Source organism: Coturnix japonica, chromosome 1, assembly GCF_054131305.1.
Source record: "Coturnix japonica strain WE chromosome 1, WE-NBRP24, whole genome shotgun sequence".
NCBI lineage: Eukaryota > Metazoa > Chordata > Aves > Galliformes > Phasianidae > Coturnix > Coturnix japonica.
In genome coordinates this window covers 151,905,539-151,930,792 of record NC_140663.1, presented here as the reverse complement: position 1 = coordinate 151,930,792, position 25,254 = coordinate 151,905,539, and the positions used below count along the sequence as shown (strand labels likewise).

Genomic DNA, 25,254 nt, shown 5'->3' with positions numbered 1-25,254 from the left:
TTTTTTAATGACCATAGTGAAAGTCTTGTTCTCAACTGTGTAACAGAAAACAAGACAACAGAGGAACATGAAATAAGAACACCTCAGTTTAAATAGTACTTCTAAATAGTGCTTTCCCTCCAGCCTTGAATTTAGGGGCAGTAGGAGCTCAGGTTAGCAGCCTATTAGGAGGATATCAACTTCTTATGTTGTCTAAATTTTGTATTCCCTTCTGCCTAATTATTTTTGAAGGATACAATTAGGCTGCTGTATGCAGATTAATTTTTGGTGCTCTTCTTTCCTTAATATTGATTATTTTAGAGGACCACGTTTTACTAGTATTTTTGATTAGCCTCTGAAGTTTTAGCAAGCAGGAGTGAGATGTTGCTCCCCCTATTCAAATGTGAAAACCTCTAGACATTCTGATGTACTGATTTCCTCCTGGAAATAATGCTTTCCTCTCTGGAATATTAATTGAAATGTCATCTCTCTGACTTCCCCCTTCCAAAGCATGGATTACCCTATGCTTTGCATTATTATGACTTTAGGATTAATATTATGAAAAATACATTTCAGACAACGCTTTGACAGCCCAGCAACTCAAGATGCTCTGCTGGGTTTCCACAGAGATGATACACTGTGAATTAACGTATATGACTGACTTTATTAAGTTTGTCTCCAGTCATATTCAGAGACCTGAATCCCTTTCTTTTGATAGCAAAACTTTACAGCTGTGTAACTTCATGTGATGTAGTAGGATATTTTCTGTACACAAAGGCAGTACACACTGTTAAATCTTGAGTAAGATGAGGCTATTAATTCATTTAACTCTGATGTAGAGGCGCTTTGTAGATCAGGGAATCTTGGGTTTCACTTGATTCTTTCTGTATTGTGCTTTGTCTAAGATCTATCATACTTGCCAGGTAGCAAAAGAGAGGAAGTGATCTGTGAACACTGATACTCTAAAATCATGGCTTGTCACAGCTTGAACAAGCACTCTGTACTTAAATAGGTAACACGTTTTTTTATCTGTAGAGTAGAACAGAAGAGTTTGTGGGTTCTTCTGCTTTTTCTGCACTTCTCTTCAATATACCCACTGACCAGCAGTCTGTTTCTGCAGTCATTACCACTGTTTGGCAGACAAGGCTTTTTCTCCAAGGTTAACTAGATGCCTTCACTATTGGTGTCTTCTTCCCCACAGAGTTAGTTGGCTGCCCTGTTAGCAAAGTAAATCCTTGTGTCGAATCCCCCTTCATGCTTTCCAAAGATGAACATGGAAATAAAATCGCCTCTTTCCTCTCACTCTGTTCTTCTGAGTGAGCAAGAACTTCAATAGATACGCCTGGGTCTGCAGGTTAAGAAACTGATTTCAGATCATGTCACCACAACTCCTGCTTTTAGCATTTATGTTGTTCTTTGTGAGTTTGACTGTGCTTGGTTGAAACCATGAGATAGCAGGTGATGCTTTGAAAATATAGTTTATAAAGGATGCAGTAGGAAAAATAAAATTGCCCTTGCCAGAATAAGAAATTATGATGATGTGCAGTATTTTTTAACTAAGGACAAACTTTTTTTTACAGTGCTACAAAATTGCTCAAAGTCTTTCTACTGGATTAATTAATCTGTCGAAAGGGTACATTTTATTAACAATGAAGGAAAATGCCTTAAAATAATATTTTAAATCACTTATCTGTTATTTATGGATCTGGTAGAAGGATTAGCTACTAGAAGCAGTTGCATTCCAATCAAGTTCAGTGCTTTGTGAATCTGTATTTTGGAAACTTTACCATGCTGGGAAAAAAAGCATGACCTCTGTGGACCCCAGATATGCAAATGAAAGTAACTGTTAGCTTAAAAATCCCCCCAGCTGATGTTTTATCCACAATATAGGTTCTGTTTCCTCTGTCCCCTTTTATTCTGTCTGTCCCCATAACCTTTTGTTCCATTTGTGATATTTTTCAGCAGTCACATGGTAAAATGTCTAGGCTAGATTCCGAGGGTGGTATAAAAATGCTATATTTATTTTTATGGAAGCAATAACAATTCTATTTGGATTGGATTTCTTTGTAGCAAAACCAATGAATTATTGAACAGATTGGACTTGGGTTTGCCAAGGAATGATTCCTGTCAGACTGCTAATTGTGGCCCAGAATCAACAGCATGGGTAAGCAAAACCATGGAATGTGCAATATTTTTCTGTCAGCTTTCCAGGTGCTGTCAATAGTGTGATATTAGAATATTCTAATTGAGTTTAATTGCCTATACATAACTCAGTGAATACCAAGGAGTCTTTCTGGGTGAACTGCCTACGTTGTCACTGATATACTGGCAGAATATCCTACATAGTAGGATACTGCCTTTATTACTTGCAGTTTCCCTCCTGATAAATATGAGCCAGATTTATATTCTGTGTTCAGATCAGAATCTTAAATGTGCTGTGTACCCATCAGTCGGTGGCAAGCTTTTATGGAATCCCAACTAGTACATGTCAGCAGATGCTTTGCTGCATTGAAAATCTAGACAGAAGAGAAGCTTATTTCTCACTGCATCCTAAAAGTGATTTTCTAGACTGATTGGGGACTTTGCCCCAGTCTGAATGAGCCTCGTAAGTATCAGTGTAATTAGGGAATAGATAAAGTATTGCTAAAGTTTCATTATTCTAATTGCCTCAAAAAGCCTCTTGCACATCTGATTATTCTCTCCACGTCTAACCAAGAATTCCTATTGATATAAAAACTTACACTGGGGAATATTAACCCTGAAGACAGAAATCTTCCACTCGGGGATGACAATGTAGGCAGAAATTACTGTCATGAACAACAGTCCTGAGTCAGCAGAAAACTGGAAACATTTAATCTGGGTAACCATCTGTTGTACACAACCTTGGACACCAACAGCTGAGTAAGGAAATTAAAAATTTTCCTGTATGTTTCCTCAGAAGCCTTGGAAATGTGCAAGACCCTCCTTACAGAGAAATTGCTCTGAACAGAGTATATGGCAGTCCACTCTTACTGCTTGTATCTCTTCCTGATTTTCATTTGCTTGAAAAGGGAAGGCTTTACTGAATGAAGGTTTCTTTCCCCTTTTATTCCTCAGGTCATTTTGTGTCTCTGATAAGCATGAAGAAATCTTAACATGTGACCAGTTTTATAACTTTAAGATGACAACTTCTTCCCAGCAGTGTTGGATCCACTAGATTTAGTTGTAACAGAGTGCCTTTCAGGCTATATTTTGTAGTCCTGAGTAGACAAGCAATACAGAGAACTATGGGAAGAAAGATGTATTGAAACTACTTCTACTTCCTTCTGAAGCATCCTATGCTCTGAATGGTGAGGAGCTAGCTCTTTGGCAGAGAAAACCAGGCTCAACAGACTTCTGTATTATGTGAGCATGGAACTATGAACATAAGAGATCTCAGGGCCCCAAGACTTTCAGCTTTTTAGAGTGATGTCTACGTGTGGGTGGGTGGATGCCTAAGGTAACACTGAATTCTCTCAGGTATATAGGTTCTACCTTTAACCTTTGCCATTTATTTCACTTATATATATATCTTTCACTTATATATTTCTTTCTCATTGCAGTTTTTGAAAAGTTTCTTAATAATTTATGCCAAATTACAGAATTGAACTTCTGTAATTGTAATTGCTGTACATGGCCAGTATCCAACTATATGGAATACACTATTTTTCTATACCATTCTTTATTTATATTATATTATGCATGTGTGATTCTCAGGAAGATAGGCCTAGTCTTTTCCAATGGGTTGGAACTAGATGGTCTTTCAGTTCCCTTCTAATTCAAGCCATTCTATGATTCTATGTCTTTCTTGCAGCAGTATTTCTGTAGCTCTGTGAATCAATTTACCATTTGTTTATAATACATTTAGTAAGAAGTTTTTCAACCAACTTGGATGAGATGCAATCTATATATAGGCATACGCACAACTTCTGTGCTCTTTGTAAGGAACCTGAAGCACATAACCAATAAACTGATATCTAAATGAACTTAGCATAGTATCAAAAGGCTAAACCACTGGGGAGTCTTATACCCTAATTTTGATGTTACCTTTTATCTTTCCTTTGTCTAAAGTAACTAAGCCATTCTGGAACAATATATTTGAAGCCAGGAAACGTGATAAGACTGGGAAGTGCAGGATAAGAATGTTGAGGGGCAGGGGGATCATACATATACATATGGGGTTTTTTTTATTACTTAAAGTCAATGTACTAAACCAAATCTGAGACAATGTTATGTTGATTGAATTCTTTTTCCCTTGCAGCACTTATTTGTCAGTGATACTGATTCAGTACATCTAGTTCAAATAGCAGTGTCAAATATTACTTGATGCATGTGAACAAATTTACCTTTTTTGGGGTGGCTCTGTCATTGGTGACTTTTTTTGATCCATGTAACTAATCAAGCTCATAATTAATTTTAATCCTGCCTTCAAAGTGTTACCAGTCCTGTAAAGAGTCTTATTGTCTTCCAGGTTGATTAACATACACTCCACACAATTCTCCAAGCCATTAGAGAGTAGTGAATAATATTGGACCCAGAATGAGTCTCCCTGGACACATGTAACAACTCCTCCCAGTTCAAAATTGAGCTATTAATAATTACTTTCTCTATTCAGTCTTTTTAGCAAATTATGTGGCTGTCGTTTTAATGGTGTCATTCTGCACACATATATCAAGTTTTGAGAACACTGTGTAGACCTGCAACAAATTCTTCACTAAAGTCAAACCTGCACATTTCTTGTATTAAATTATATTGCCTCATTATTTAGTGTGCTATGCTCTGTACCTGCTTGAAGACTTCACAGTATAAGTTCCTAAGGATCCTATAAAATCCTAATGGTATGCTGGCCCTTTGAAGAGAACTGTAACTTGTAAAAGACCAGATCTAGTTACTGTAATGGAAACCTACACAGGTGAATATTTTAATTTTGATGTATAGCTCAGATTTTCAGTTCTCTTGCCTGACTCCCAACTAAGAAAGCAGTCTTCATCTCTGAGCTTCTCTTGCCCTACAACCACACACTCCTTTCCAGTATTTATATGGAAACAATCATAGAATCATATAAGGGTAGAAAGGACCTTCAAGGTTATCTAGTCTGACAATCAACCCATCATCACCAGTACACTAAACTATGACCTTCAGTGCAGCCTCTACCATTTTCTTGAAAATCTCCTGCTCCAAAACATTACTATTCTTCCTGAGAATAAATTTTTCCTAATATCCAACCTGAACCTCTACTAGTGTCTCCCTCTGCTATCAGGCCTCCCTTCTGCTTTGTTATTTTAGTAATGCTTCCAGTGCTTTTCTGTCTTCCCACAACACCCCATCTCATTATCTTATATCCTGACTGCATTTATCAGTTACTCAGAATATCTTTATGTATGCCACTGGAACAAGCAATAGAGTGTGCTGTAGCTGCTTAGTTGTAAAGTGCAGGTGAACACTCAGCTAAACTGAATGCCTGAAAGGTTTTACACCACTCCTTGGTTAAACACTAGTCTTCAAACTCATCAGACTTTTTAATAACTGTAATCCTTCAAACAGTTCTGGTTTGTTAATTACTTGTAAAAAGAATTGGTAATGAGGCATGTTGATCCTCCCTCTCCCCACACCAGTATGTCTATATTCTCTACTGAACAATAGGCTAGAAGCCGTATATATAAGCAAGCTCTTCGAGAGGATGAAAACAGAAGATTGGAGGAGATGAAGCAAGAACAACGGAGGAAGGTAATTATACATTAACAGTTTACATATTGTATCATTTTTGCATGCTGTGAAACCAATTAAATGCATTGATTACTTGTAGCCTACGCACAGAGCTTCTCTTTAGGGAAAGTGATGTCAGTGTTTTTAGATCTTGTGAGAGAGATGAACCAAACTGTAAAATTTGGACAGACAGAAGTATCTTCTGGGTTCATGGCTATTTGCATCTGGATGACTTGCTTCTGCTTGTCTCTCCATTTGAACAATTGTGCAAAGCATATTTTGGATTGTGGTGACCAATTTCATAGTCTAAGGAAACCAATTTCCAGCCTTTCAGGTAGAAGTAATCTTACTGAGATATTAATGATCTCAGATTCTGAATAGTCTCTTTGTAGAGAAACAGTCCATGTGCCTCACTGTCCCAAACAAGTATGTGGGAGCACTCAGGTTTGCTATCAAGTCTGTACACTTCTGCATTCCTTTGCTAACCACCTAAATGGAGTTTTCATTTGTCCAATTGTACTATAACTTCACTTCTGCATATTCAGCATGCATTGCCTGAAAGGCATCTCAACCACTGCCATCCCTCTGACATGGTTTTGGGTACTAGATCAATGTAAAGATAATCTACACAAAGCGTACTTATTACACTGTAGTATGTTTTTTACCCAGGTCTAACTGTCCAAATGTGCAGAGGGCAGCATTAATCGCTGGTCATTCAAAAATATATTAGCAAATAATAGAATCATCAAGTGGTCCAGGTTGGAAGGGACCACATCAAGGTTCTGCAATTCTATGATTTTTTGAGTTCTCTTCCAACCCAAACCATTCTATGATTTTATTTGCTATTAAACACCCAACCATGGGCAGGGACACTTCCCAAGAGATCAGGTTCATGGTTCAAGGGAATTGTGTAGAGCTTTAGATGCCATACTGATTTCTGTAGGTGAACAAGAAAATGTGGACTGCTTCTAAGACTGCTCTGTCTTGGTACACAATGGCATGTGCTCCTTGCATTCACCATTGCTATTACATACTGCACAGAGTGATGTGCTATGTATAAACCTGCTGTAAATAATGTGTATTTTAAAGGCTCCAGTAATTGCCCCTCCAATTTATGTTGGCTTATTTCTACTTCAAACTAATATTTATTAAAGTAATTGTGAATTCTGTCCTGTGTGCAAGCTCCTAGTATAGCATAGCTATAAAACGTATAGGTATTGTCAGTTGCATTTTTTTTTAGAACAGGTTTTAGTATGTATTGCTTGATTTAAAAATATTCAGTACACTTTGAACACAGCATCATATACATGAAATATATTTCAGAACATTACTCCAAGAGAGGACTCAGCATATTGGAAAGTCAGATACTGGGTTTTAATTTTCAGGTTGAATAGTTATTTAAAACAGTGAAAATAAAGGTTGGCTTTTTTATTTCTTAATCCTGTTTCTTCTTTTAGGGCTAGACAAATATTGATACACAACACATTCACAGTTATTGATTTTCTTCATACATTTATTGCATAGTTTTTATTTAATGTTCCACTTAAATTGATTTTTATTTATTTATTTATTTATTTTTATTTTTTTTACTCTTGTAGTTCCATTCCATTACTGAAGCTTTTATCTAACCACTTCATTTTGTTTTAATTCTTATTTCTACTGCTACTCAATTGTTATGGAAAATATGAAGGCTAGGTTGGCTCCCATCACTTCCCCCTTACCCTGCAAGCCAGAAGAAATCTGCACATTGAGCAAGAGGCAGACAAACAAGAATATGTGCAATGCACAGTCATGAAAGCCGTGTTTCCTTAGCAAGCACAGCTAAAACTGTATAAGCAAACTCTACTCTTCTGAGAAGTTCCTTTTAGACTGTTTGTATACCTTAATACTATGTAATGTAGGGACTGCAGGCTGCAATGCTAGGGGCTTGCACATGCTTTCACCACACCAGTAGGTACTGTTTGTCCTTTCCTCACTATGGGGAGTCCCAGGGAGCTGGAGGTCTCCTTCATACTCTACTGGCTGCTCCTGCTGGATGACTTCAGCTTTCTTCTTGGAGCTGCTGGAACATTCAAACCAATGGGCTGGGGAGGCTGAAGGGTCTGATCCCTGCTGTCCTTGTGCCATAGGAAGGTTTCCTCACAGTATTTTGGGGGTCAGAGGAGCTGTGGGCATTCTAGCATTTGGGCAGGGTGCTGTGTGCTTCTGCCTTGCTCTGCATGGCCAGATGGAGCTGATGGGCACTGGCTGTGCAGTAGAACTGTGTTTATCTGGAAGAAGAGGGACTTTGCTAGAGGGACAGAGCTTGCATGCAGGCTGGTGTACTCAAATGTTGGACTGGAACTGTCTGAATTCACATACTTAATCCCATGCAATGCTGTACAGAAAAATGAGGTCTGTTCTGAGCTCAGTGCTGCCACATGAACAAATTAAATAGTATTGGGTGAAGTTGCAGAAATGGCACATAGCTCTAGTTGACATTATCTCCATGTGAAATTACTTGGATTTTCAATATTGGCTTGTTAACTAAAAGTAAGTTTGGGGGGTTGGTTTTTTGTTTTTCTCTTTTGTCACCCCCAGGCTCAATTAATGGAATCAAAACAAAAGGAGGAAGAAGAAGCCAGGATAAGAGCACATCAAAATGAACAGAGGAGGTATGAGGCAAAATATTGGAAGATACATTACATTACTTGACTTTCTATCTGGAATGGGACTACAAATTGAAAGCATTCATGCTTAAGAAGACTATTGCAATGAGTATCACTGATGTAGCCTCTGGTTTAACTTTGTCTTCAGATAAACCACTAATATCTGTCATTATAGCTGCTCACAGTAATGTGTTATGACCCAGAATTCACTTTATTTCTCTTATCAGCACAGGGAACAGCATGAGATATAAACTATTAGCAGTTTCAAGACAATTTAAAGACAGCTGGTGAAAAATACTTATAAAATTCTCTGTGCAGTTATTCATTCAGCTGGTCTGCTCTTGTCCTTCTGTCTGGATTGCAGTCTCCAACTGGGAAGAATTAGGAGAACTCTACCTGTTCTCCCAATCCCTTCATCTTCACAAAGAATGTAAAGTCTTTTAAATTTCCTAGTAGCAGCTTCCTGTGACCTACCTTGAAAGAGCACAATCAGATAGTAGTTTTCCAGTTTTATCATACCTGATCACCTCTTCCTGTTGACCTGTATGCAGACCCTGAAAGCAGTACAAGAAAATGCTATAGGTGGTTTCTGAGCTGGACAACTTGGTTATATTAGTAACAAGTTTAAGTGGTTGTTACTATAGGAAACCACTACTTACAGAACCTTGTTTAATGAAGACTGAAAGACTACCTAGGGTGATCAAACCTGGATGAGGAGCTACAAGATATGGTTTAGTGGCTTGCAGTAGCAGGGGCAATGAGAGGATGGTTGGACTAGATGATCTTTTAGGTCCTTTCCAATCTTGTGATTCTATGAATATGATTATTTAAGTTAATCACATGCAGGATGACTTTTTACTGAGAATTCGGGACAATTTCTCATAGCAGTTGAGGTATGCCTTTTAATCATGACAGATTGATCACAAGATAAGAACGCACCTAGTGAAGTGAAAATGAAAGGCATCCTATATCATGATAGGCTGTGGTTATTCAGCACAGGCTTGAAAAGTCTGGGATGATGTGTAACTGAGAATAGGGAAAGCTCCTTAGAGAATGTTCTATTTCACAAGTTTGTGAACTCCTCAGCTACCTTCAACCACTGTTCATTTTTCTTTCTACTTCAAGAGTAAATAATGCTTTTCTGGACCGACTTCAGAAGAAAACCCAACCTAATAGCTTCTGCCAACCTGGATATTCTGGGAGTCTGGGCTTCTGCAGTGATGAGGCCTGGGTAAGTTTTTGAGTACAGAGCACTAAAGCAAGGGATTGTTTGAAAATTGACTGTTTTCCCATATACTGTTATGTGTCTGTGCAGTTAGCCTGCATGACAGTCCTGGTTGGCTGCCAGCTGCAGTAGCTTTCAAGAAGAAATCCTGTCTTAAATGTATTCTGTTCAAATGGGAAGACAAAGTAACAGCTGATCTTGCAGCAGAACTTGGTTGCTTTGCATGGAAGGTAGTACAAGTCCAATGTACTTACTGAAGTTCAGAACAAGAGTAGTGAAATTGTATGGTATTTTCTGAAACATCTTTAAATGAAATCTTTAAATACATTTACAAATGTTTGGAAAGGCTGTAAACATTTTAATATGATATTGAAAATGGAGGTGGTAAATACCATGAAAAGTAGAGCTGTTCATTTCTTCCTGAGTAAACTTATGGCAAGGAAGGAAGACCTGACTATATCCAGTTAAAATAGGTCACTCTGAAAGTAATACCTCCTATTTCATTCCATGGAATCTACAACAGATTCAAATAGCACAATATTACTACTTGATAGAGCAAATTCTCAGCTACAAAACACTATTTTCCAACACAGTCACCGTCATAGCAATGCATTTGCACCATCAATGTAGAAGAGCCCACATACTGTGCATGTAACACTCAGCAACAGTGGAGATGACCCACTGTTTCATAGCTGCTATGATGATGATGTTGCTAGGATAATGCTACCCCTGCAGGTCATCTCTCATCAGCCCAAACAGGTGGAAATGAGAAGGCACAAATCTGGACTATGCGGTGGGTGTGGTAATACAGTCCCGCCACTTTTCTCAATGATCTTTAAAGTGATATGGGGCCTGGCATTACTGTGTTGCAAGAGAAAAGCTGTTTTCTTTGGTCTGACTCTGGAAGTCTGATCATTCATCTTAGCCAGGGTTGTGATGTAGTGGTCAGTTGATGCAGTATTTCCATTATGGAAATTTCTATCAGGGTGAAATTCCATTGCTGAGAAGACAAAAGTGTAGAAATTGAAAATTGCACAGACTGAGTAGCAAAATGATACAAGTCTAGATAAGTTTAGTTAACGTGGCTTTGCAGGGGAATCTGCCTGGCCTGAGATGAATTGCTTGGACTGTTTGGTGTGGATTTGTTTCTTGTCAGATGAATGCTACAAAAACTTGGGTTCAAGAATCTACTAAGTCAAGGCATGACAGAAAAGCAGATAGTCTTGCTCCTAGAGGTTTCCAGATATAAGAACTAGAAAAAGAGCCTCTTAATCACTGCATGCTATGGGCAAGCTTGGTGGAGGGCTCAGAAGCCTCAGACTGAAGCCAGATCTCTGCACAGCAGTTCTCTTGGTCTTGCTGAGAGTGGGGAGGATCTGTCAGCTCAGTCTCCCATTGTGTCTGCTGGTAGCTGCTGGAAGAACCAGTTGACTATGGTCTTGGGTCTTGGCTAGGGTCTTGGGTCTTCCTGGGAAGCTGAGCTGTAGATATCCAAACTCAGTAAAGGAGTATGAATAAGAGAATGCTCTCTATGGCAGGTCTGAGGGATTTTTTCTGAGGATAGCAGTGTTAGACTTCAGGTAAGACAGAAGAAAATAATGCCTAGAAAGGGGCAAATGGTAAAGTCTGCTGGCTGGTGCCTGCTTAACCAAGGGTGGAAATTATTCTTTTTATTTCACTTTGTATATTTTATCACAGTTTGTAAACTGTTTCCTGGTAAAATAAACTCTGTAACAGCCAACAGCCCCAGTATCTGAACTCCAGCATCTCCATCCATCCACTGTCCCTGCTGAAAGCTTCTCTGGATGCAGAAGAAATGAAGTCTCACCTTTAGTCCTTTACCACAGATGCCATTCCCCAAGATGGGTGACAGTACCACTGCACTAATGCACTCAGCCCAGGCATAGTTTTAATATCAGACAGCTCTGAAATGTCTACAGCCAATCTTTTTTAATGTGTATTCAAAGAATTCATCAACATAATTAAAACAAATCCCTAAATGTAGAAGTGATAGAGTTCCTACTCTGGATGTTTACTGAATAGTTCCCAAGGAGCCTGTCTTATTTGGGTAGCACTTAAGTTGTCTGTTTTTCATATATACCTCAATATATGAATTTTTCAGAAGACTGAACAAAGTAGGGAAGGAAAAAAGTACATAAGAAGATGCCATCAAGGAGAAGAATTACAATGAGTATTGGTAACAAGAGCAAGAATCTCTCTTAGACAGGCTGGAGGCTGCAACCTCAGTGTCTTTGATTATATCCAGGCTCTTCTCCCTTCCCTTGGGATTTTAAGCAAAAAGAGCTGAACTCCAAAGGTACCTTACAAGTCGTTGTCTGCAACATGGTGTTTTGCATTACAAAGGAGCTAACTGAAGCAAGTCAGATTATAAACTAAGATGAAAAGAAAAGGAAAGGGTTCCCAAAGTTAAGACCTGCAGGTAAGTTTTGAGCCTGCTCCTTCTTTGTAGTGGCATCGAAGAGGAAATATTTGTTCTTTCCTGCTTCTTTTTCTTCCTGACTGAGCTCTTCAAAGTCACAACAGCTCTATGCTTACAGAAACTGAATGTTGTGCCATTGTTGATGTAACTGCTGTATTTTTCATTATTACTTATATTAGCCTAGTTTCCTACAGAAAAGAATTTTTTTGTGGTCATTCTGTATGCATGTAATTACGTTTCCAACCTGCTGGCCAGTCTCGACTGAGTCTGAAAAGGGTATATAAGTCTCACAGATAATTCAGTTTATTTGCACTTTGTGAGATACAGTGGCTGGGAGTAGCAGTGTTTGAACAGTGGATATCAGGATGGGCTTGGAAAGAGAGAGGAAGGTAACTTTATTGTGTGTGTTTGGTCAGGAGAGAAGAGAGCAGTTGCTGTGTTCGGTTTTACACTAGTTGCTATTTAGTTTTTGTTATTCCTCTGCCTTCCAGACAAATTGTGTTTTATTGGGAATATTTGTATGTTGTTATTTCATGAAGTATCTTCATGAACTTAATATTTTCTCACCTTTTGGTTATAAATATCAAGGTGTTCTCCAGGTGGTTGTGTGCTTTTTTAATGAGAAGATAAATTAATGTTTCCACTTACTTGTGTTGAGCTACTGAATGTTTGGGGAAGTCTCGAGTTTTCCTGTATACTATCAAGAAAATGTTGATGTCTTTCGTGCAGCCACTGACTTTAACATAAGTATAAACCTTTTAGGACAAGAGAGAAAAAGATAATGCTTGTCATTTCAACATCAAAGTTTAATCAGTAAGACTGAGTCCTTACACAGCTGAGACCTATAACTGAGGCAATATCTGTTCACTGTGTTGGCATAACTGAGCAGTTTTACTTACATATGAAATCACTTCTGTTTTCACAAAAGAATAGCTTCAAAACAGTGGCATGTTTTGATATTTACTCCCTTGAGATGCACTGTCTCCCTTGCCGAAGCACTGTGTCATTTGCAAAGGCCAAGTGCTAATGCATGGCAGGCCTGTAGCAGAGCCCTTGTTTATTTTTTTGGAGTAGAAAGTGAGTGATGTCAAGGACTCTTTTTGTCTATTCTGTTAATGGAGATAGTTCACATGGTGAATAGATGAAATTTATATGCCTACTCTTCTTTAATGAAGTACTGGATGTCATGCTGGAACTCTCTAGGCTCTAGTAAACCCAGAATCTATAAGATAACATGACATATTGCACATTCCTGTTCCGTGTCTCTTATAAACCCCGTGTCAGGCATATGAATGAGAAATGCTCTCTCAGATGCTGACTCTACTCATTCTGTTAATACACTGATATTTAGAAGGGGAAATAACTATGCCCTGAACACGTAGGTGTAGGGCAACAGTACATTCTCTTCCTTTCCCCCACAGTGAATGGAAACTCAATGGATGCTGGATAAAAATAACACCACTTGGGTGTAAAACTGCTTTAAATGAACATGGTTTGTGGATTAGCACTTGTTTTATTTGTTCCAACATGCTCCATGGGAACACCACTTTAGAGTGTCAACCAGATTTATGATATTTGCTACCAGCCTGAGTGGGAGCATGTTGTTGTGATGGTTTCACACCAATGGGCAGCTCAGATTTGCCGCCCTACTCTCTCGTTCCCCCTCTGCAAAAGAACAGAAGGAGAAAATATGATGAAAAAAAGACTCAAGGGTTGAGATGAAGAGAATATTTGCCAGTTACAAGAATGGGCAAAACAAACTCAACATATGGAGATTAATGTAATTACTGCCCATTGCCAGCAGACTTGCCATCCCCAATGGTTAAATTTCTTTTAACAAAGAAAGGTTTAGCTAATTTAGCCTGGTTAGTCTATATGCAGTATGTTTTAGAAAGATTATTTGATTTTTCTCCTAAAACTGTTTTTTGTTGTGATAGTTGTTGAGAATAACGAGCTAATCTTTTCTATCAGAATGATGAAGGAAAATAAGAAACTGCTCAGCAGAAGCATTAGCTGAGGGTTCTAAGATGAGTAGGTCCAGGTAGATGAGTTAATGATTTAGCTCTGACAAAGCTGTCAAATAGCATATTCAGATGTGTTCTGTCTGGTTCAACTTTGAGTTCAATCATTCTTTCTTATGAAAATCTCATCCTGAGAAAGAATACTGGGAGTCTAGGGGGGAGCAAAAGAAACCTCTCACTCTTCTGAATTGTGTGAGACTGAGAAAGAATCAAGGCATCTAAGATACTTAGAACACTTTTAGATTGATTCTTTTAAGCTAAACCAAGCTTATCTCCCAAGTCAGTACATCCCACTATTCATAGGTAGTTCAAATCAAAGAAATATTTATTAATGGAACTAGGATCTTCTTATACAAGCGCTTACCTTTTATTTTAAATAGAGTTTTAAAAGACAGCAAAGGATACCAAGTAATCAGGAAAGACCCACCCAACCTGATAACCTTAGTTCCTAACATAAGTGTCTCTTTCTACTGTACTGCACTAATGCATTTTTATTCATCTAGGAGTCAAACTGCTTGGAATAAAGGATTAATATTGCCAGAAGGTAAGAAGAATAGATTTGTTATTTCTCGTCAGTACTAATGCTGGTATTTGGATCCATATTTGCTGTTTCATTGTGATAGCTTTTGTAGTTTAATTCTCAAGTACAATGAGAAGGCATTTTAATAATGGTTTTCCAAATCTTCATGGAACTATGCAATGATGCATCCCAAATCTGAAACTTGTTCTTTCTACTTCTTCCTGCTGTTTCCCGTGCACAAAAATGGAGACTGCTAGTATCGATAAAGACTGTCAGTAAAACACCAATATTGCATCAGAGAAATGAGGCCATCTGCATTAAAATGACCTTTTTGCAAACTTCAGCGCACCTATGTTCTTTGCTGAAAGGGGTTCCATACCCTAATTCCCAGTTCTGATTTAAAGGCTTATGCAGAGCCTTCACTTGTAGTCTTGGGGAATTCCAAGGCAAGGTACTGGCATATGGCATTCAAATTGCCTTCAAGCTTTGTTTGAAAGCTAGATCTTTGAAAAAGGAATTAAAAAATGAAATAAACTTTGGAAAACCATTTGCTTTTAGCCCTTCATCTGTGAATGGACTATTCTTAGTTTCTTATACAATTTCTTTCTCATTTTCTGCTCCAACAGTAATTTTAGTGTTTTTGTGACAGGGCTGTATCCTAAAAATAGTATCTAAATAATGCAATTGGCTTCGCATGAGTCATCTTTGCAGTTTTAGGAGGAGTAAAATTGTTATTAAAAAGTAACTTAAATTCACAATAGAAATTACAATCAATAGATAAATTCAGTTCCCTACAGGGGAAGAAATGACCACCTCTTGCAGCTCACAGTACTGTTAGGTTTTGTATACTGTGGGCAGCTGAAGGAGTTGAACACAGTGAGTTCTTTGTTGTTTTACGCATTATCTACAGTACCAATTATATATTTACATATGAACTGTAAGAGAATTGTGGATGGATGTACTTATTTAACCTTTATTTTAATGTTGTTTTGAAAACACATTTCAGCTTGCTACATTAATATGTTGCTCAAAGAGTTATTAATACGTCTGCAGATAATTAGAATGTTTTGTGAATTTAATTTGCAAAAAGATAGAAATCCCTTCATGAGTGCTTTACAGAATGAAAAACTAAAACCTGCCAGAAAAAATAATAATGGAGGCTTCATTTTCCAGTGGTCTTAATCCTAGGCTAGTATGACTTTGTTGTTTTTTGTTTTTTTTTTTTACTTTTGGTGCAAAAGATAATTTCTAATTCTGTTTTCCTCCTCTTGTTACAGAGTACTAGAGAAATATTCTCTTTTATCTGGCGTTGGCCAAGTGACCTTGTAAAAGCTCCAAGAAAGCCCTCTTTTATCAATGTGATTTCTTTCCTAGCCTGATTGCATCTTCACACCCACTTCATGAGTAATCTGCAGAGACTGGTTTCTAGCTGTCATTATTCACACAGTTTGAGGCAACTGATTATGAAATTCCTAATTAATTTTTAATAAGTGAACGTGTCTTTTTTTTTTCTTCTTCTTCTTAAATTGTTTTGCCTTTTGCAGAATGCAATTATGCTAGCCTTTAGGATCTCACAGAAAGAAGATGTTGGTGGTTGCAAAAGCTGTAGAAATAAATATCTGAGTTTACTTCTTTACTGTGCCCAGCCACAAACTTCCAGTGACTTGAACAGGATAAAATAATACTGCTATCCTTTGGGAGCAAAGTGATGCTGCTTTTTTTCCAGTCTTGCTTTTTGGTGTTTTGGGGGGGTTTGAGGTACTTCTTAATGTATGTTGAACAGTAGAGAGTCAAGAAGAAGCAAGTGTGTGTGTTGTAGATGGGCTATTTTGAAAATGTATTTAGAAAAGTACAAAATTAAAGAAATAAAACTTGAATACTGGAAACTTTTACAGTGTATTCAATCTTTTACACATCAATTTTTCACTTTTCCTATATTGCGTTGATTACACAAGTGGGGAAAAGTACTAGCATGTTATCTCTGGTTTCTTAGTTTTCCTTTCTTTCTATTCTAATGGAATTTTATTTCCATATTCCTGTTTCTGAAAACAGAAACACTTCAATGCTTTCTGAAAGTCAGATTCATGACCTAGATATTTCTAATGAAAAAGAAGGATCCACAGTGTGTTAGGCCATGCAGCCCAAAAGTATCCACTGCATTTACAAGTACAATTTTATGCAAAGTTAGAAGTTTCCTGAGCAATATTTTTTTTAGTACTCAGGCATGCCACAGTGTTTTTCCATAGCCGTTGCAACATGGAAATTTCATGTTGGATCACCCAAAGTTTTCTTCTGAACCTGGGATGTTGCTTTGTTTCCTTTTTCCTTTGGGATTCTCTATAGTTGCTCTTGGTTATCTCTGCCTCATAGAAATACTCTCTCCTCTCATATTGCTAGACTGCTAGCCAGCTGATGTTGATTAAAAGTACAGGAGGTTTTTCTAATGTTCTGTGGTTTAGCCTTTTTTCAAGCACCTGACACTGGAAACTTCCTTATGAAGACTTTGGCATACCTAAAGAATGGTTCTCAATTGCAGATGGTATTTCTCCCTGCTATTGGACTGCTGCTTTGAAAATTAAATTCATATCTCACTCAAAGACTGTTCTCTCTTACAATCCTTTGGCAGCTATTAGGTCTACGTCTAGATGTCTGTAGAGTAGGATATAGGTAGATGCATGTACATATATTTTAAAGCACGTGCCTCTGCTTAAATAAAATTCCACACTTGGAGTACCATTGCCCTAGATCTCATTGAGAACTGCTGAGTGGAAGTCACTGTGGTCACTGAGAAGTTAAAATTCAGTGTTATTATGTTGCTGTGTTTCGATTTCTGAAGAGGAAGAAGAACTTTTTATTAATCTGCTACTTTCACATTCAGGAACAGTAATGGCAAGTCACCTTGGATAACCTTTTCCATTAAGCTTGCCTGCTTTCTTTTGGCTGTCTTCAGAAAAGAAACTGAATCACAAAGTGCTTCCCCTTATCTGGCATTTCAGTCCCTTCTTTGAAATGATCTCTACAAACTGTAACGATAATTTCAGACATTAACTGTTTCAGCTCTTTTTAATGGCAAAATATCTGAATTTTCCCTCTTCCATATTTCTGAACAGAACAGACAGATCTGTATGAAGAGTGAAATGTCTTTGAGAGCCATGGCCTGCAACGGAGATATAAGAAATTACATTTATCCACAAATTGATATTAACAGGATATCTGGAAACTGCAATTCTTATCCTGTTGGAGGGTTTCAGAATCAACACCCTTCCACACATACGTCCTAACAAAAATAAATCTTGGAAGTTAAGGAATTATGTAATATATTTTTAATGGGGCTTTAATGAAGTGAGAGACTCTCAGCTTGTAAAATGGCACCATGTCAGTCAAGAGTTAGGAAGTAATAGATGGATGTGTTTGCATTTAATCTGTTGGAATAAACCTTTGGTAAAGGTTTCAAATGGAAACACTGGATTTTTCTAGTTACAAAGTACACTGACAAAATTAATTACCTGTTATGCAGCACAGTGAAAATAAAAGTTATTAGTTTGTAGCAGATAATAGAAGTTACTTTTTTGATTGTTTTGAAAATTGTTGTTGCCTGAAGATAATCTGCACTTTGTTTGATAAACCAGCCTTCCAACAGGGAATGGTATGATCTTGGAAATTACAGCAAGGTACACTTGCTTTTTCCATGCTGAGACAAATTTACTCAAACAGAATGACTAAACCATTACAATCAGCTGTTCTGAAATTCAATACGAGCTGACAGCAAGATTCCTATGTTTAGATTTTACGGTCTGTCCAAATCAGAAACTACTTTCCTATGAAGAAATGTGATGACTATTTAAGGACCTACAAGACTGATTCTCCATTTATGTTTCTAAAAGTCATTCCAGTGTCCCAACTGGTACAAGTATCTACCTGACTCCTAGTTGAAACTTGCCAAATTTCAAGATTCCATTCCTGGATTTTCTTACATGGCTGCTTAGTGCATCAAAGCATTTCCTGTTATTAGAACTCTTATTTTTTCAGTATGCACTGAAATAGGACAGTTTCATTCAACCTTCAGTCTTTATTCAGCTTTTATTCTCAGATGTCCAGAGAAGGGCAATGAGGCTCGTGAAGGGCTTGGAGAATCAACCCTATGAGGAGAGGCTAAGGAAACTGGGGCTGTTTAGACTGGGGAAAAGGAGGCTGAAGGAAGATCTTATCACCCTCTTCCAGTATCTGAAAGGTGCTTACAGTGAGAGTGGGACAAATCTCTTCTCACTGGTGACAAGTGATAGGACGAGGGGAAATGGCCTCAAGTTGCACCAAGGTAAGTTTAGGTTGGATGTTAGGAAGAACTTCTTAACAGTAAGGCTAGTTAAGTACTGGAATAGGCTCCCCAGGGAGGTGATTGAATCGCCATCCCTGGATGTGTTTAAGAGCTGTTTGGATGTGGTGCTCAGGGATATGATTTAGCAGAGGGTTGTTAGTTAGGGTGCTATGGTTAGGCTGCGGTTGGACTTGTTGATCTTCAAGGTCTTTTCCAACCTGGGTAATTCTGTGATTCTATGATTCTATGATTTGCTGTAAGTATATCTTTTGTTTTGAAACTTAGGCAGAATGTTACTCTGATAGAGAGGGAATGAATCTATAGATTACATCTTATGGTACTCATCAGTGTTCAAATCACATCTCTTCTTGAGTAAATCAAAATCTCCTCTTGGAGAATATCTCAACCATCAGGCCCTTTAGTGCAGTGTTTTCTTGAGAACAGGCTGTCTGGCAGAAATCTCTTTTACTCCTTCTGTTATGTTTTCCTCCTCCTTTCTCTTCAGTCAAGCCGCCTCTCTTGTTAAATCTCTACTTCACCAGATGATTAAATCAGATTCTTCTTTGGCACACTTGACTCTTGTTACCAGTGGACTCTCTCTTCACTACACTTCGTCAAGTCCAACAAATGGACAAAATATGATTGCTGTTTTCTGATTCACTTTATTATTATTATTTAATCTTGTAATCATTCCTTTCCCAAGGGCAGGTGCTTTTTCATGACGCCTCTCTATGTACCCTACTTGCCCCTTCTCTTCCCATCTTGGTATGAGACTGTGTTAGAAAGAGTATTACCAGCAGAGGTGATCACTCCTCTCTACCCAGCAGAAGTTAGACACATCTGGGCTGCTGGAATCTTTGGTACAAGAAGGACAGGAAGTGAGCACAGCAAAGGTCCAAGAAGAAGATGGAGAGACTGGATCATCTTTTATATGAGGAAAGGCTGAGAGCTGGGAATGTTCAGCCAAGAGAAGAGAAGGCTTGGAGGAATTTTAGCCCTGTGTATAAGTATTGGAAAAATAGGAGTAAAGAAGATTAGAGGTAAACTCTCCTCAGTATGCTCAGTGGCAGGATGGGCACAAGTTGATCTACAGAAAATTTTATCCCAACAACCACCAGAAAAAGAAAAAAAACAAACACATTTTCATAATGTTGGGGTGATCAAGTACTGTCACAGTTTGCCTGGAAAGACTGTTGAGTCCCCTCCTTGGAGATATTCAAAACACAGCTGGACAGTTTGTCTTGAGAAACTTGCTTTAGGTAACTGCTCTGAGCAGGGGGATTTGAACCACTTGATCTCCAAATGGGCTCACCTCTCCTATGACTCGGTAAGCTCTGAATTTGTCCATAGCTATTTTCATTTTCTGCATTCCTTTCTTTCCTCATTCCTCATTTTCCACTTGCAACTCATGATCCGAGGAAGAGCTGTGTCATTCTGCAGAGGTAATGAAAAAATGCCCCAATTAATTTTAACTGCTACCAACATTATTTCATTTTTTTTTTTCTATCTATCTTGTTTAAAGCAATTCTGCACTTCTAAAACTTCTTATTAGTTTCTGTCTCTGAAGTGGATTGAATCAGTATCTCACATAATTTCTTTTGGGCTAAATCTTGGAGTCAACCCCTTCAGCCTCCTTTCTTGTCAGGAACATTCAGTCCTGGTCCTCTCCAGCTCTGCACATGGAGGTCCTCCTTTCAATGCTTCCTGGGACACTTCTGGGTAGGTCTGTAAGACCATGGATGCCAGGATCTGAACTGCTCATTTTTCTCTCTCACCCGTGCAGGAGGACTCGTTAAGACCCTCACATTACCTGGTATAAATTATTTTTTCTTCCCTAGTCTTAAATGAGCCATCTCAGCAATCCTTGGCAGGAGCTCTGGAGGTACTGGCAATGTTGGTATGGTGAGAACTTCACTGTAGCTGGCATCGTATAGTAAAGCAAGCATGAAGATGAGAGTAAATTCTCTTGAGCCTATACAGTCTCTCATTAAAAGCTTTCCAAATTTCACATCAATCTAGGGATCTTATCTGAACTCTCTCCAGTCTGTTCTAATTTTAAAAGGTGTTGTTTTTTTTTTCCTTCCCAGTATTAATTCATTTTTTATTTCACTTACAGCCCACATTCCCCATTTCTTGCTGTTTGATCATTGCACCTAGCTCTTTAATTAAAAGAAGGCAAGCCCAGATTCTCCCACAGACTGGTCATCTCTATAGAATCTATCTTTATTTCTCATTAATTTAGTGTCAGCTTCAGCCTTTACCACAAATTTCTCTTGCCTTTGCTCCCAACCCATGAATTCACTAATCTAAATTTGTATAGCAAACTATACCAGAAATGTTCCTTTTTGAAAGATCATTCTCATTTAATATTTTCTTTTAAAATCTCTCTAATAAATTTTTAATTTGCTTACCTACATTCTGAAGTCTGAATAGTCCTTTTTAATGAGAAAATGATATGGCCTTATGTAACTGCTGTACTAAAAAATTCACATCTTGTTGGATTGGTAATCTCACAAAAAACTGAATCTGCTTTCTGTTTAATGTTTTCTCTTTCATTAAGCTGTGTTTTCCAGCATCAGTTATGCTTCTCACCCTTAATTGTTTATGGTGCACATCCTGATGTGGCTTCCTGAAATTTTGTCTTGGGTAAGCACTGAATTGATGGAGCTGTACTTACACTTTCAGCACATTCTCCATTTGAAATATTGAAATATTTGTTTCCTGTCTTCTCTGTTCAATCATTTGGACAGCCACCGTATCTCAGAGGACTTAGTTAGTATCCTGCTTTGAAAATAGCAGTTTAACAATCTCATCAGTCAATACTTCTACAGCCAAATGTTCCAAGTTTTCTACTTTACTACAGGAATAAATATATATATATTTCCTAACTCTAAATGGGAAATAGCCATCTGTCAGTTTCCCATAAATATATAATAATTTCTTTTAGTACCAAAAATGAGGATTTTGCACTTTTGCATCCTCTGTGTTACCACATTTACTGTTGAGATAATCCATGGAGACAGCAGAGTTCCTTTGCTGGTGCTCTTTGTCTTAGGTACTTTGGTCTCTGCATGAAGTAAGGTGTTTCCCTTGAAATGAGCACTGAGCTGCAGTAGCCCTCCGAAAGGACTGTGGCCACTTAACTGGAGACTTCCATGGAAAGGTTTTGAGAGAGAGGCAAGGAGTCCGTGGTGCAACAGTGGATGAGGCCTGAGGGAGGCACAGCCCATAGATACCCTGTAGGAGCAGTCTCAGGCCTCAGTGAAACCAAGACGTACTCCAGTGCCAATGATTTCCAAATGTTCCTGTATTATAGATGTTCCCAGAGGATTTGTTTGCCCAAACTGTGGTACATGGCTGGTGACCACCTGATAAGCTGAATATCTCATGTTTGTACAATTTGATCATAATAGGTAAGTTTCTAGTAGCAACCATTCCTATCTGCAGTACTGAGGGAAAGGTTAGATCTTTGATTGCCAAAGTAAAAACAAAGTTACAATGAGGGAAACAGAAAATGCAGTCTAGGTGTGTCCCTAACACCAAAGCTGTCTTCCGATGGTCACTTCAGAGTAACACCATGGCCCAGCCGCCAAGAGGAAAGCAGTCACTACTGCTCTTCATGAACATCCTCTCTCTTACAGCCCTAAGTTTTCCAATTTACTCTTTTAAATGTTTTCAATGGAGGAAAAAAAAAAAAAAAAAAAAAAAGAAAAAGAAAAAAAAAAGAAAAAAAAACCCCTCCTTTTTCACTTCCTCCAGAAGGAAGGAAAGATTGAAGTCTAACAACTTGATAGGCTGGAGAATTTGGGGGATTACCCTTTATTTTCTGTGACTTTTCAGAAGTTCTGCAGTACCTCGTCATACTGAATCAATTCTGACAAATCTCTTGAACTTCTGTGCTTTCTGTATGTGAAATCAAAACTCAAAGTGCCAATTACTTTACTCTTTAAATCAATGTCTCTGTTGGCTCTCCTTAAGGGGAAAAAAAAAAAAAAAAAGAAAAAAAAAAAAAAAAGAAAGGAGTGTATGAAGCTATGATTCATTCTGCAGTTGTCTCCAGCCAGAAGGCAATGTGAAACCCTGGAATTGAAGTAGGTTAAACTGATATGAAAGAAACTCAGCCATTCAACAGTTGAATAAATAAACAGATTAGAAGTGATTCCTGCTTTACAAGTTGCAGCTCCAGTTGACTTCAAGTAGGACAGCCTACTGGGGCTTCAGAAGATTACTTCTCCAGTGCCTCAAAGCAGCAAAATGGACATCTTTTAAGACTTTGGAGTGGATGTGTGGGCACATAAACAAGCATCAAAACCACGCCACTGTGTTAATGTTTTGCAAAGCTGATTCACAGAGGAAATCTTTTTTTGCTTGCTCAAATTAAATTTTCAGTTTAACATAGGTAACAGGACTTTTTATAGCAATCTCTTAATGTGAAGCGGAACAAACTGAAGAGGCGGGTGGAACGCAAACATGGAATTGGTACAAATTGACCCCATATTAGGTTTGTAGTTTGCATGTGGAGAGGAAAAGAGAAGGTAAATCCTGCAGATCACCAAGTCTTACAAAAGCAGCGTATATTGTCCTTAAGAGCATCTTCACTAAGGGAAGGACTTGGTTTCCTGAACCACAGCTATCTGATGAATGGATCTGTGGAGCCTTCTGGTAGGGGACCTTTAATATCCAAGATGGATCAACCTCTGAGAAGGTCTGTCTTTCTTTGCTCTGTGTAGAGAAAACTCCAATGACCACCATGATGTTTCCAGTCTTTCAGTTGATATGAATCTCAAAGAGAAGAGACTAAGCACCAAGGAAAGTGATTTATTTGCAGCATATTCTCACAGTAGCAACTATAAGGGCAGTCCTGGGGCCTTTTATAAATCTTACTTTCTCAAACAAGCATGGGTTTTTTCCACAAAGTTACAATACCTACACTCCACGCTTCACTCTGCCAGTTATCACAGATCAGCCTCCGAGGCAAATACAAGGATCACAGTTTAAAGTAGAGCTCTCAGCGCTCAATGGTATCACTTAGCATAACATCCTGCAACCAGCTGGAATGAAACATTGGTATTTGTGGCAATGTAAACTTAAGGGTTGTTAAAGGGTCGACTGTGTGGAAGCCCATTGTTTCAGCAAACAACGGCTGTGCATCATTATTCATTAGAGACCTGAGAACACTTTGTTTGAACAGACAAAGCAAAGGGTAAGGGAAAAAGGGATATAGTATATGAACACAATGATCAGTGGGGAAATAAATAAATAAATAAATAAATAAAATTAATTCTCAGATGTGTTTATTTAATTATTTAATTACTCCTGAGTTAATTAGAGCGAATTAGTGAACCAGAGGAAATAAATATGGGAAAGTGAAGGAAATCGTGGAATGGAAGGAGGGTGATTGGTGTGGGGCAAACAACAACAGGGGTAACGCAGAATCCTGTAGCTGAGTTGAAGAGGTTGTGCAGACAGTATGTGAGCAGACAGCCAGCTCTAAAGATTCTCTGGCCCCAGGAAGGTGGCATCTCTCTAGAACTGACCTCCACATGCCTTGAGTTGTAGAAAGAAATTACTCTGTGGACCAAATGCATTAAAAGAAATGTTCAGGTCATTGTGGTTGTGCTGGAGTTGGAGAAGCGCCATCCAGCTGAGTAGTGGGACGGTGCCGAAGTGGCAATTTTGCTTCATTCCTTCCTGTGGCCTGCAGAGATGCCCCTGACACTGATGGGCTCTCATTCACATCTCAGTTACCAGGCATCTTGTCAGGGTCATGCCTGGAGAAAATGACGTGAACAGACTTTATCATCTCACTATCACTGAAAGTGCTTTTTATCCCTGAGCCACTTTTCTTCACTGCAGGCTGCTGTTTGCCAGGCTTCTGTTTGGAGGAGACAACAGTCATAAATATCCACTGCCAGTACTGAGGTTTATGTCATTTGATACACTATTTCATCCTAAAGGCAATGTAGACCACACAGAGCTCTAAGATACCTTGAATCTGTCAGCGTTTTAAATAAGTATATATATGGTCAGATCATCACAAGGGGTAAATCAGCATAGCCTCAGTGGAATTGCATCCTTTAAACTGCACATGAATTACATATCTCAGTGCAAGCAATCTTCAGCACCTGGCTTACATCCAATGTGAAGGAACCACACATGTGTCTCCAGGTGGGATGGGGGGAGTTGGAGCCCTGTGGCTTATTCGGCTGGTAACAGATTTGATCCAGTGCAATCCTTTTGGGAATTACAGGATCGTAGAATGTCTTGGATTGGAAGGGACTCCAAGGAACACCAAGTTCCAACCCCCCTACCACAGGCAGGGCCACTAGCCTCCAGATCTGGCACTAGACCAGGCTGTACCATCCAACCTGGTCTTGGACAC

The 25,254-nt window shown here is 38.5% G+C and overlaps 1 protein-coding gene across 12 annotated transcripts in view; it reads left to right on the top strand.

The window, feature by feature from the left end:
* The window catches only part of EPSTI1 (epithelial stromal interaction 1), a 47,102-nt gene extending 30,659 nt beyond the window's left edge, over positions 1 to 16,443 (top strand). For 4 of the 12 annotated variants that reach the window (XR_014948605.1, XR_014948604.1, XR_014948609.1 and 1 more), the window contains 7 exons: positions 2,050 to 2,143; positions 5,641 to 5,724; positions 8,284 to 8,357; positions 9,477 to 9,582; positions 11,843 to 12,016; positions 14,541 to 14,581; positions 15,835 to 16,443. Coding sequence is in view for 4 of the 12 variants with exons in the window: in XM_085554390.1 (XP_085410516.1) it covers positions 2,050 to 2,143; positions 5,641 to 5,724; positions 8,284 to 8,357; positions 9,477 to 9,582; positions 14,541 to 14,561 (379 nt within the window). In the remaining 8 variants the exon portion in view is untranslated. Of the gene's footprint in view, positions 1 to 2,049; positions 2,144 to 3,075; positions 3,257 to 5,640; positions 5,725 to 8,283; positions 8,358 to 9,476; positions 9,583 to 11,842; positions 12,017 to 14,540; positions 14,582 to 15,834 lie in introns of those variants that run through there. The other 8 variants (XM_085554390.1, XM_085554354.1, XM_015851738.2 and 5 more) reach the window with 3 other exon arrangements.
* Positions 16,444 to 25,254: the final 8,811 nt, after the last annotated feature.